This window comes from Nematolebias whitei, chromosome 19 (assembly GCF_014905685.2).
Source record: "Nematolebias whitei isolate Nwh7 chromosome 19, NemWhi1, whole genome shotgun sequence".
Classification (NCBI taxonomy): domain Eukaryota; kingdom Metazoa; phylum Chordata; class Actinopteri; order Cyprinodontiformes; family Rivulidae; genus Nematolebias; species Nematolebias whitei.
Window position 1 is genome coordinate 9,329,027 of NC_056516.1, and position 12,161 is coordinate 9,341,187.

The 12,161-nt window shown below is 40.6% G+C and overlaps 1 protein-coding gene across 1 annotated transcript in view; it reads left to right on the plus strand.

Moving 5' to 3' along the window:
- The window catches only part of vps50 (VPS50 EARP/GARPII complex subunit), a 154,239-nt gene that overhangs the window by 73,062 nt on the left and 69,016 nt on the right, over positions 1–12,161 (plus strand). Inside the window, exon 11 of the mRNA XM_037693617.1 lies at positions 3,332–3,472. Within this exon, the coding sequence (XP_037549545.1) occupies positions 3,332–3,472 (141 nt within the window). The remainder of the gene's footprint in view (positions 1–3,331; positions 3,473–12,161) is intronic.

Below are 12,161 nucleotides of genomic sequence, written 5' to 3' on the forward strand. Positions count from 1 at the left end.
CTGTGGATCTGCAGCAGGCGACGTGGATGACTGTGGATCTGCAGTAGGCGACGTGGATGACTGTGGATCTGCAGCAGGCGACGTGGATGGCAGTGGATCTGCAGCACGCGACGTGGATGACTGTGGATCTGCAGCAGGCGACGTAGATGGCAGTGGATCTGCAGCAGGCGACGTGGAGACCAGGGGCTCTGCAGCAGACGGTGTGGAGAGCGTGGCGTGTGCAGCAGGCGATGGGTTCAGAGCTGCAGCAGGCGACAAGCTATAAAAAGCCACTGGGGTGGGTAGGCAAAACCTGGCACAGAGCATAGTTTTAACAATCTGTAACTGAGTGTCCAGACGTGTTAGGAAGCTCTCGGCCCCTGAGAGCCACTCCTGGTCTGGCTTAGAACCCATTTTTTGGCCAAATTATTCTGTCACTAACCAAGGTTTTGGATTCAAAATAGCCAGACACAGGAGTGCAAAAACAAGAATAGTTTTTATTTATTATGCTACTGGAGTCTCCGGATCCAATTTCAGTAACAGGTCTTTGCAGGCAAGTGGGGTGAGAGCCACCTGTCAGATTTTAAAGAGATGAACTGGTGGGAAAGCAGCTGCAAAAGGAGGCCTTTAATGTGTGAACAATGGGGCAATGCATGTTTGTGGTCCAAAGGGCAAAGCGGGGGTCAAACACAGGGAGTCAGTGGTACAAGGGTAATCCAAAAGTGTGATCCGTGAGTCGTGGTCATAGGCAGAAGAGGAGGTCGTTACCGAGGTCAGATATGCAGGCAAATCTAAGAGGGGTAGGCAAGGTGAGAAGTCCAAAAACAGGATACAAGACAAGGCAAGGATACAAGATACTATGATTGAAGGCTTCACTATCAGGGTCCATGAGTGGTGTAATAATTCGGCACCGGTGGAGAGGGAGAATGGAGTTTATAAAGGGTGCAGAGCAGGTGAACCAGATGAGCTGAACAGGTGAGTGGAATCAGGGCTGATTGCTGTGATAGGCTGAGGGGGTGTGGTGAACTGTTAACTGACAGGAGCAGATGTGAGCACTAACAGGAGCTGAAGGATAAACAAAACATGAAGGAGAGGGGCAGAAAACATGTCATGTCATGAAGGGGCAGGGAAGTGAGCAGATGGGGTCCAGTGGGGTCTGCTGATCATGACAACAAGTTGTAAGTAGTAGTTTATTTTAGTATATATATGTGTGTGTGTGTGTGTGTGTGTGTGTGTGTGTGTGTGTAAGGCATTTTAAACCCTTCCCAAACTCTTGCAATATTCTAAACAATGTTTCTAAACCCTAAACGCTCTAGAAGAGCACAGCATGTCATGATTTCAGCTCTCTGCCTCCGCTGCTCTCAGCCACCTGCAAGTACACACCTTCATGGCCACGCCCACTTCTATGCTCCGCATGGAGAACAGCTGATTAGCTACAGCAGGAAGTTTATCCTGCAGTATGAGTAGCACAAAGGTGAAGCAGGTGTTAAATAATTTAAAATAATTTGTTTTAAAAAAAAAATTCCATGCCAAACATGCGGCTCATCCATCAATCAGCCAATTGTGTGTCATGTCTAATCTTAATTTGAAAAACCGCGATAGTGAGTCCGTGATAAACGAACCGCGGAGTAGCGAGGGACTACTGTATTCAAGGTGGCAACTCTGTTATTGCGATCTGAATGGTATGGTATTTGATGCTTTGCACTGTAAAATGATGATCCCTCCCCCCATAAGAAACCTTGAAATGTTTTCCTTTTTCTCACTGGACTTGGACGGGTTTGGTTGGCTACGCTGAGCTGAGTTGAAGGGGAAGGGCCTTTGATGAGTTTCTATAAAACCAATAATTTAGTTTCTGGAAGCCAGAGCAGGTCAGAAATCAGTTAGTTCAATGCATGAATAAGTTCTGTACTTGCGATATACTCTCTGTGGGTCTGTCTGTTCTCCAAAGCTCTAATAAATTTGTAGAAGTCTACACCTGCTGCAACTTGGCTACTAAATGGTAAATGGACTGTACTTGTATAGCGCCTTTCTATCTTATTTCAAGATACTCAAAGTGCTTTAAACAACAATCTGTGCCTCATTTACCCATTCATACAGCTCTCTACTAGATCTCTACAAAGCTAATTGAACAAATCATTCTAAAGAGACTAATCAGAGCTTTATCACATTCATACACTGATGGGACACACATCAGAGGCTATGAGGCGTTCAGTGTCTTGCCCAGGGACACTTCGACATGTGACTGCTGGTGGATTCGAACCCCCAACTCTTGCATTGGAGGACGACTGCTCTAACCACTCAGCCACAGCCGCCCAGGAACTCACTAACTAACAGGAACTCGCAGCTTTGAGCACATTATTCCAGTTCTGTCCTCCCTTCACTGGCTTCCTGTGCGTGTCAGAGTTGATTTTAAAATTCTTCTGCTGACATTTAAGTGTCTTAATGTCCTTGCACCCTCATACCTCTCCGACCTCCTTCATCCTTATACTCCTTCTCGGGCCTTGAGCTCATCAGACCAGCTGCTTTTGGCCGTACCAAAAACCAGGCTAAAGCTCAGAGGAGATCGGGCATTTTCAGTCATTGGCCCTAAACTCTGGAACAATCTGCCCATCAACATTCAACAGGCCACCTCAGTCTCTGCTTTTAAATCTCTCCTCAAAACACATCTGTACTCATTGGCATTTAACACAGTGCGATCTCATTTGGTATTTCATTGTTGATTATTGTGTTCATCCATTTTGCTTTTACTCCCTGACATTTAACGCAGTGTGATTTGATTTAGTATTTCATTGTTTCTCATTATATTTAATTGTTTTTATGCTTTTATTCATGTTGCTGTAATATCTTGTTATTAATATTTGATGCTGTGATCTTTTTTGGTAGGCACTTTGATAACAGTTACTGTTTTAAATGTGCTATAAAAATAAATGTGACTTGACTTGACTTGACACCTGATCAGCAGTTTATCCGTTTTTTTAAACGACAGCGGCAATATGCAATCCTTTAAGGAATGCTACTTTCATAATGTTAGCATGTAGTCTTACTTTACTCAAAAGCCCATTTTGCGTACTGTTTTTTTTTTTTTTTTTCAATAATCAAATAAACTGACAAACAGTCCCAACCCCAAGAATAGCCTACACCAGAGGTTGCTCCAGATTTTGTTTTAGACTGCAAAAAACAAATGTGAGGAGGATGCAGGGTCATTTTTCCTGTGCAAAATGTCTGAGGCTGTTTCAAAACATAAAGTGTGCAGTTTGCGTTTTCATGAAGTTCTATTTACAGGCTTGACTCAAACTGAGTGGCATCTTGATGCTATGGTTTTCATAACAGTTTGTTTTTACTCTTTCGTCAGACTGCTATGGATCAGCTGCATATGCACTTCACACAGGCCATCCATAATACGGTGTTTCAAGTTGTGCTGGGATATGTAGAGCTGTGCGCCGGGAACGCCGACACCAAGTTCCAGAAGATGCAGTATAAAGACCTCTGCACGGTAAGGAGATGATAGGAGTGTACACGAGGTTTATGTGTTTGAATTCTATTTATCTATAATGCTCAACTCAGCAGTTAAGCAGCTCGAAGCTTGTCTGTGAAAACCAGTCAAGCATAAATACAAGTGCTTTGATAAATAATGTAAAACAATGTAGTGTTTCCCCTAGATTACTCGCCTTGAGAGGATGATCATCTCTTTGAGGGTTTTGTTGACAACCAGGGGGTTATTGAGAGAAGCGCTACGTTTGTGTTGCACATGGTTGTGGTGGGGCGGAGGTTGGTTAGTGTAGCACTACATTAGTACTGGCAGTTGTTGACGAGAGAGGTATTGGAGCAATACGTTTGTGTTGCTTGCTATTTGGAGTCTGAGCTGCTAATCTCCGTTCCCTGCCGGAAGTGGTGGAGCTGCTGGGTGGGGAATTTGGTAGGCGGGGCGTTGGGTTCTGTTGACAGACCAGGGCTCCCTCCTTGAATAATGGTAGGGGCAGCACTTGAACACACACACACACAAAGCTCCCATCTTCACTCACAACACATTCCCTGAACATTTATGTCTCACAGCCAAACTTAAAATGCCTTATTCCATGATGGAGGGGGGGATTCTTCAGAGTTTCTACGCTAGGTGGAATGAAGGAGGAGAAGAGAGCACGAAGAAAGTGATTGAGGGCATTGCAGCCCTTCATGAGATAATTAATCTTGCTCACTAAACAGAACAAATGCACTGGAGCAGAGGCACTTTCTGACTGACCCACACTTCCCTTCGTCTTTTCTTTCACCCTCTGAGAAAAATTTAAATAAATCTCATTTGGATGCCCAGCAAGCCAAAACTTGGCCAATACATCACAAAGTTGTCAAGAGTGAGTGATAATCCAACCTACAGAGTGGAAGGGTGCACGTACAGAGGTAAATGTTATCCTTGCATGAATGTACTCCACCATGACCTTTGTAGCTTTATGTTTGGCAGTGGTGTTTGACAGCACAGCATTTGCCAGGGGCGTTACCAACTGTTCTCCTGTCAGTAATGACCTGTCCTTTACCTCTTACCTTTGTGTTACCTCTCCCTACCATCACCCTTCATCTGTTCCTCTGTTTATGCATAGTTTCCTGTCCTGCTGTTATGAGGTGGCCTTAGAGGAAGTTATCTTTGTATGTTTGTCAAGCGCTTCAGAGACAGTTTTTGGCTGTTTACCAGTAGTTTTTTTTTTCATTTTTCACGTGTGCTTCTTAAACTAACGACATGGGCAAAGTGTTTTATCTTTCTCATCTTTTCTTTTTAAAAGCTGTGCCCTTTCCTCCTTTTTTCTCTCTCCTATCCTTGCCTGCTTTATGAGCTATGCTACAGGTCTGAGTAATAGTGTGCATGAAGCTGTGCACTAGTTACCGATGGATCCCAGTGTTTACTCGTGTTTGATGGATTCCCTGTCAGCAGGACAGTGTGTTGTCAGGAAGACTCTGCTCGTGCCACAACTGAACGTGCTTGTTGACGGCATACACTGAATGTCTCAGGACCGCGATGATGTTCTGTTTCAGTCTCAGCTGTGGATGGTGACAAATATGGCAGCACGTCCTCACACACAGATGCACACTAAAATAAATAGCCTTGTGAACTCTGACACATATAGTTCCTCTGTACCTGTGAGGGCCTTTCTGCAATGGGGAAGCAAGGACTGTATTTTATGAACGGACTTTTTGAGGTTGATGGCATTCTTACAGCTACAAAATTGACAAAAGAGAACGCATCATGTTCAGGTGGGACACCAGAGTGCAGTTTCTTTAACAACTAGTTCTTTTTAAGATTGAAATGTTCTTGAAATACCCATCTTTGTTCTTGTGTGAGGTTGTTGTTTTCTTCTTCATGTAAGTACTTACTGTTAGTTATCAAGTTTATTTTTTCTTTGGTAAAAACACTGGTGATAAGTTAAAGTTTTTTGTCTATCTAAACAAGTCTCACTTGTAAATAAGTCTTCGAGGCTCAGTGTGGTTTATCTGTCTAAGTAAAGGTTGAATTGATTTGACAAAATAAACTAACAAGCTTTCTAAAAAATTGCGTAGATGAACAGATGCTCGGATATATTCATCATTTAACACGGATTCCTCATTTTTCTGGACTGAATAAAACGTGCATTGAATTTAAGGAAATGCAAACGTGAGACGTCATTTATCTTTGACCCATCAAAATGAATGCGGTCATTTATTTACAGAATCAAAATTTAACATCAAACATTTACATTAATTTGGCAAATTATGAAAATAACAACATAAGCAATCAATCAGGAAAAATCATACGGCCATGATTTTTCCGTTGCTTCACCACAGACATTTATGAAAACTGTACAATTATGATCTTTTTCCCACACGGATGTGGATGAGCATTTTACACAGACATTTCTAAATATCTGGAAGTATATCTACTTGATAGAAAGTTTAAAGATGGGAAAGAAGTTTAGAGAAGAGTAAAAGATGGGGTTTGAGGGAGTGTGTTAACAGAACGGCACTCTCTGGGCTTTCTTCAGCTTTTCTTACGGTACACTTCGGTGGTGGAATCGACTCTTTTACCTGGAGATGTCTCAGGCGAGATTCCGTTTAACGCACCCTTCAGCGTCTCCGTAGGATGCTGTTACTCCTCCGGAGTAGCGGCGAGACTGTCCGACACAAGCTCACCTCAGTGGAAAATGTTATAATCCCATGAACCTCGGAAGAGCTCTGTTGTCATGTCAGGATCATCCCGTCTCTCACAGAACTGAACAGAACTGTCCCAGAACTGTTCCAGCACCATCCCAGAACTCCTAACAGAACTGAACTGTTTACAGAACTCGAGCAGAACTTCCACCAGAACTCTACCAGAACTCTACCAGAACTGAGTAGACCAGGAAGTACTGACATTTTAAAGAGCTGTTTTCCGGTCCACTTTTGGGAGTATTACCATTGGTCAGAACCGACCAGACGGGGTGTGTTTTGTGACGTAAGAGGTTAGAAGACAGCAAGAATTGTTATGGAAAGATCAGAAATGTTCTCACAGACAGAGAGAGTTTTGTTTTGGCGCGTTTCAGAAACAGGTGCCAAAAACCTCTATATTTATGTCTGAGAGGATTCTAAAAACATGCCAACAACTTGTTTTGCGTTTGACTCCAACCTTGGACCAACTTACACTTGCTCATTCAAAAGCAGAAATCAGAAAAGGCATAATTACTCTGTAACAGCTTTGACATGAGTTCTAACTTTGCGTGAGAAAAAATCATTACACAGTTAATAAAATTGATTAGTTCACTGCAACATCTAAAATGGTTTGAACTAAGACACTTTGATTATCAACATTTGTAAAATAGTAATGATAATAAAACAGAGAGTGTTCTTTTCACTTGAATCTTCAAGAGAGAAAGTCTCAGGATGGGTGAACCTGTATTTCTGGATTCAAATCAATGAAATGACAGTTCCTGTCCCACAAGGTTCTTAAGGTCAAGATTTTTGACCTTAGACTTAGTTTTTGACATGGGCCTAGTCCACTACATTCTTGTGTGAGGTTGTTGTTTTCTTCTTCATGTAAGTGCTTACTGTTAGTTATCAAGTTTATTTTTTCTTTGGTAAAAACACTGGTGATAAGTTAAAGTTTTTTGTCTATCTAAACAAGTCTCACTTGTAAATAAGTCTTCGAGGCTCAGTGTGGTTTATCTGTCTAAGTAAAGGTTGAATTGATTTGACAAAATAAACTAACAAGCTTTCTAAAAAATTGCAATTCAGAACTAACGGTTGTATCTTACTCTGCAGCTGTTTAGAGCCTAGCTGGTGGCTCAAACTTGATAAAATTGAGACAAGAGCCAACATTCAGTTGCAGAATCATGGAATACAGAGTATTTGTGATGGGAGAACCAGGCTGCTGTGTTTTGTGCTGCCTATTTCAGAAAAATGACTGCTTATTTTAATTTGCATGGCTGTCAAAACTGTGTTCTTGGCCATGCACATTATTTTGCTGCTCACCACCCATCAAACCCACCTCAGCCTACTTTGAAGCTACCTTGGAACGTCTCAACAAAAAAGAAACTGCCCAGAGGACCTGACTTAATTTTTGTTAGATTTTTCGTTAACACTTTATTTGAAGGGGTGCGCATAAGACTGACATGACACTGTCATAAACATGAACGAGTCTTTATGAATGTTCATGACTGTTGTCATTAAGTCATTCGGTAAATTATGACGCCTTTAATGCAAAGTTGACATTGTTTAAAATGTCTTTGTTATGACAACTTCACATTTTAAACAGTCAGCTTTGCATTAAATGTGTCATAATTTACTGAATGACACTTAGTGACAACAGTCATGAACATTCATAAAGACTCGTTCATGTTTATGACAGTGTCATGTGCACACCCCTTCAAATAAAGTGTTACTGATTTTTCTTTCTAGATTATTGAGCATGAATCAGGATACTAATAGAGTTCAGTCTTCTTCTTCTTTCGGCTTCTCCCTTCTTCAGTGGTCACCACAGTGAACTAAGTCGCACGAAGACTTGGTGATTGTTTTTACGCCGAGTGTCCTTCCTGACAACCACAGACCACCGAGCTACCACAGCCCTCTGTGGAGCAGAGAGCTGCTATTTATTCAATTAAATTCAATATAGTGCCAAGTCACAACAGAAGTCGTCTCAGGGCACTGAACAGAAACATTCATATATAAAATAATAATTTAACATTATCTATCTGAGGAGCAGACTGTTTTGAGTTTAACTCCATCACAGAACTCTCATCTTGAGCAAGCATGAAGGCGACAGTGGAAAGGAAAAACTCCCTCATGAGGAAGAAACCTTTAGCAGAACCAGGCTCAGGACAAGCGTCCATCTGCTTCAACCAGCTGGGTTTGAGAGGAACGGGAAGGAGGAACAGATACACAATGGCAGGTCAAGAATCACATGTTAAGATAGAAATAGTATCAAATGAAAACTATTCAGTTTTAACAATTCATTTAAGGACCTGAGGTCACTTTGTCCTCTAGTAGTCTAAGTCTATAGCAGCATAACAAGCCAACCCTAACTATAGGATTTATCAAAAAAGGAAAGTCTTAAACCCAGTCTTATAACTGGACAATGTGTCAGCCTCACGGACAGAAACTGGAAGTTGGTTCCACAAGAGAGGAGCCTGATAACTGAAAGATCTTCCTCCCTTTCTGCTTTTGAAAACTCTAGGGACCACGAGTAAACCTGCAGTCTGACAGTGAAGTGCTTTGTTAGGAAAATATGGAACAATAAGATCTGTAATATAAGATGGAGCTAGGTTGTTGAGAGCTTTGTAGGTTAGAAGTAAGATTTTGAATTATATTCTTGATTTGACAGGGAGCCAATGGAGAGAAGCTAAAACTGGAGCTATATAATATTTCCTACTAACTCCAGTTAAGTTATCTAGGGTGCCAGGGAGAGCTGGTGGTGAGGGTTAAAGGCCTTGCTCAAGGGCCCAGAGTGGAGAAAATGAGGGTGGAGGCAGGTGTGGGCGCTTCACCTATTCCACCCACATTTTTGATACTAATAGAGTTCATTAGACTTTTAAGATGAAAACAGGCAGATCTGGATCTGTGCAGGAGTCCAAGTACAGCTCTGGCACTCATCAGACAGGCTGTAAGTAAAGCCAACAAAATTGAGAAAGGTTTGAGAATAGTTTAGGGCTCTGTGGCTTTTTTGAGAGAATTTGTAATACAAATGTTTAGAACATGTTTAAAATTCAAGGAACAAAACTGCAACCTTCTATGACTCAACTCAAGCAGGGAAATTGAGATTTTCTGCAAGACATTGTGGAGACTCCCTCACCAACACTTGCATCCCAGCAACATACTGTCATAACTCATAGTATGAACCCAGGGCAAAAGACAATACGAAATTCAGTGTTTTCTCTGGATAAATAAAGAATAAGGAATTATTCCAGCCACATAACTTCCCATGAAACTGCCTCTTAGGTTATTAAAAAAATTCAGTGTCAATGGGAGCACTGGGAAAGGTCAGCTCTGACTGAGAAAAGGCCTTATTAATTTTACAACATCAACTCATTATTAGGTAGTTTAACTTTTTTTAATCCATTCTCTGGCCTGAATTTTTTTTTCGATTAAACTGGGGTAGTTCAGTATTTTTTAAGTCATAAGGGAAATGTGGCTGGAGAAGCTTTAGACTAGTGTGTCGTTGAAAACGCTACTGATGATGAAACATCCAGTAAACCATATAGTGATCAGTTTCACTGTCTCTTGCTCAGTATTGACAGAAACTGACCTTCAGGGCTTTGATAGGTCTAACACATCCTGCATTTTATGAGGCAGAATGAATAGGGAATGGTTTTATGTTTTCACTATGTCACTGAACAAAATAAACATTATTACTTCTACTGTTTATCGGTTGTTTTTAATGTTTTTCCCAAGACGGTTGTTTCAGATGATTATAATCATCAGGCGAGGGTTTTCAATTTATCTGATCATTTTCTCTGTATGTGTTTAGATGGTGTGTGTACCTTTTCAAGATCTCTGTGTTTTAATACCTATAGAATGCTGCTGGAGTGTAACAATTGCTGCTGATTGATGTGATGCAGCTAATTTACCTGAGGTGCAGAAATTTCATCATCAGGATTTCTAAATGGAAGCGAGAACAAATGATAGCAGCTTAGAGATTAGAAATATAGAAAACGGATCATTGGAAACTACCATTACAAACAAAGAGCCAGCAGATGTGATGATTTATTATTGTCTATTATAAAGAATCCTGAATCATTATTTCCATTTCAGATATGCAATAGTTGGACACTGTACCTCAAAATGTAAATCTAATCTTTTCTAATCAGCGTTAAGGAGACCAAGCCTTTTCCTAAACTCATGACAAATGATTCATAATCAAATATCTTGCCTGCATCTATGTCTTGTATGTGCAATATTAAGAAACAACAGCAGAAGGAGCACTTGCCAGATTGTAGTCTTATTAGGACAAGTGTTGAAATATAAACAGACTGAAAAAATGCCAATTGGATCCAATGACTTGTAAAACAATCACAGAACTAAAGGCTGAGCAAAGACAAGATTTTTGAAGAATTTGACGTAGGTATTTTTTTGTTGTTGTTTAGAGCTATAAATTACCCTTATGTGAATGACATCATATATTATCACAGTTTTTCTTCCTCTGCTTGTGGTTTATTTCGTGTTTTGTCAGTTGGGTGTTTGGTACCACCTTTGGATTAGTAGTTTTATCATCACATATTTTTTGTCGGCGTGGTCACAAAAATCTGGGCTGCACATTTTTATTTGCTGACGGACCTGGCAGACCCTGACAGTTATCAGGAAGGGAGGATAAAGTTTGTGTGTGGCACACAGAACCATGAACACTTCAGCTGCACTGCCTTTGCTTCACTGAGTAAAAGGGGCAATAAAATATAAATAAAAAAAGCACCATAAAATTATTTTCAACATCCAAACAAACCTGAGCTACATTGACTTCACTGTTATGAAACAACTTTAAAATGGTATTTTTGCTTGTGCCCTGTCTTGTCAGATTTACAGGATCTGCTGGAGAAATGGGCATTTTCATGGCTTTGTTGAAGGTGCTGAAAAAGAATTGTTATGCAATTGTCCACTGGGATTTGCCTTATTGTCTCCTGTAGCGAAGCGAAGTGGGGAACTGGAAATACGCTTCGTCCTTGTGAGCTGGATAACGAAAAACAAGCAACATGCTGACTTCCATTTTGGTGTGTGACTTCATCTAGGACTAAGAAAAGTCCCCATTCTACAATTGGGTTGCCACTTAAAAATTCAAGATGGACATCAACGTATGTGTGTGTGTGCATGTGCATGTATAAAAACTGGCCACTCCTATCATTTGAGGAAACTATGCTTTCTACTTTTTATATTACTTAAAACAATTAAAAACAGGTTTCCTTCAATGATTGGGGTGGCTGTTGAGGTGGCCGAAGACTAATCTTATGGTGGCCACGGCCACTATTGGCCACCCCCTGACTCTAATATTGCGCCTGCTGGTTGAAAAATAAAAAGCTCCCTCTGCTCGCCAGGATCCTTTCCTCTGTTCCCTCTGCTCATGGGTGTCAGAAGCATCTGAAATGTGGGGGGACACTATACTGTGTGTGTGCATGCACTAGTGTGCCACAAAGCAACATTTCATCTAGTTTTCCTTACTTTAATTCCTTTTAAAGCATGTTTCTCATGAAGTTTATTCAGGTATTTAGTGTATTAAAGAACTTTAATACACTTTTAACACACAGCCTCAGATCAGCACTATTTGTGTTTATAAAGAAATAAAACCATCACCACTGGATTTTTTTACTTGTGTTCAACACTCCTCATCTAAAAGATGTTTCTCACAAAGTTGAGGACAATAAGGTGTGGGGTTTTAAAGACATTTCAACTTTATTGAACCTGAACACACAACGTCTCTTACACCTGCAGCTAGGAATGCGCGATATACAGGTCCTTCTAAAAAAATTAGCATATTGTGATAAAGGTCATTATTTTCCATAATATAATGATAAAAATGAAACTTTCATATATTTCAGATTCATTGCACACCAACTGAAATATTTCAGGTCTTTAATTGTTTTAATACTGATGATTATGGCATACAGCTCATGAAAACCCAAAATGCCTGTCCCAAAAAATGAGCATATCATGAAAAGGTTCTCTAAACAAGCTATTAACCTAACCATCTGAATCAACGACGTAAC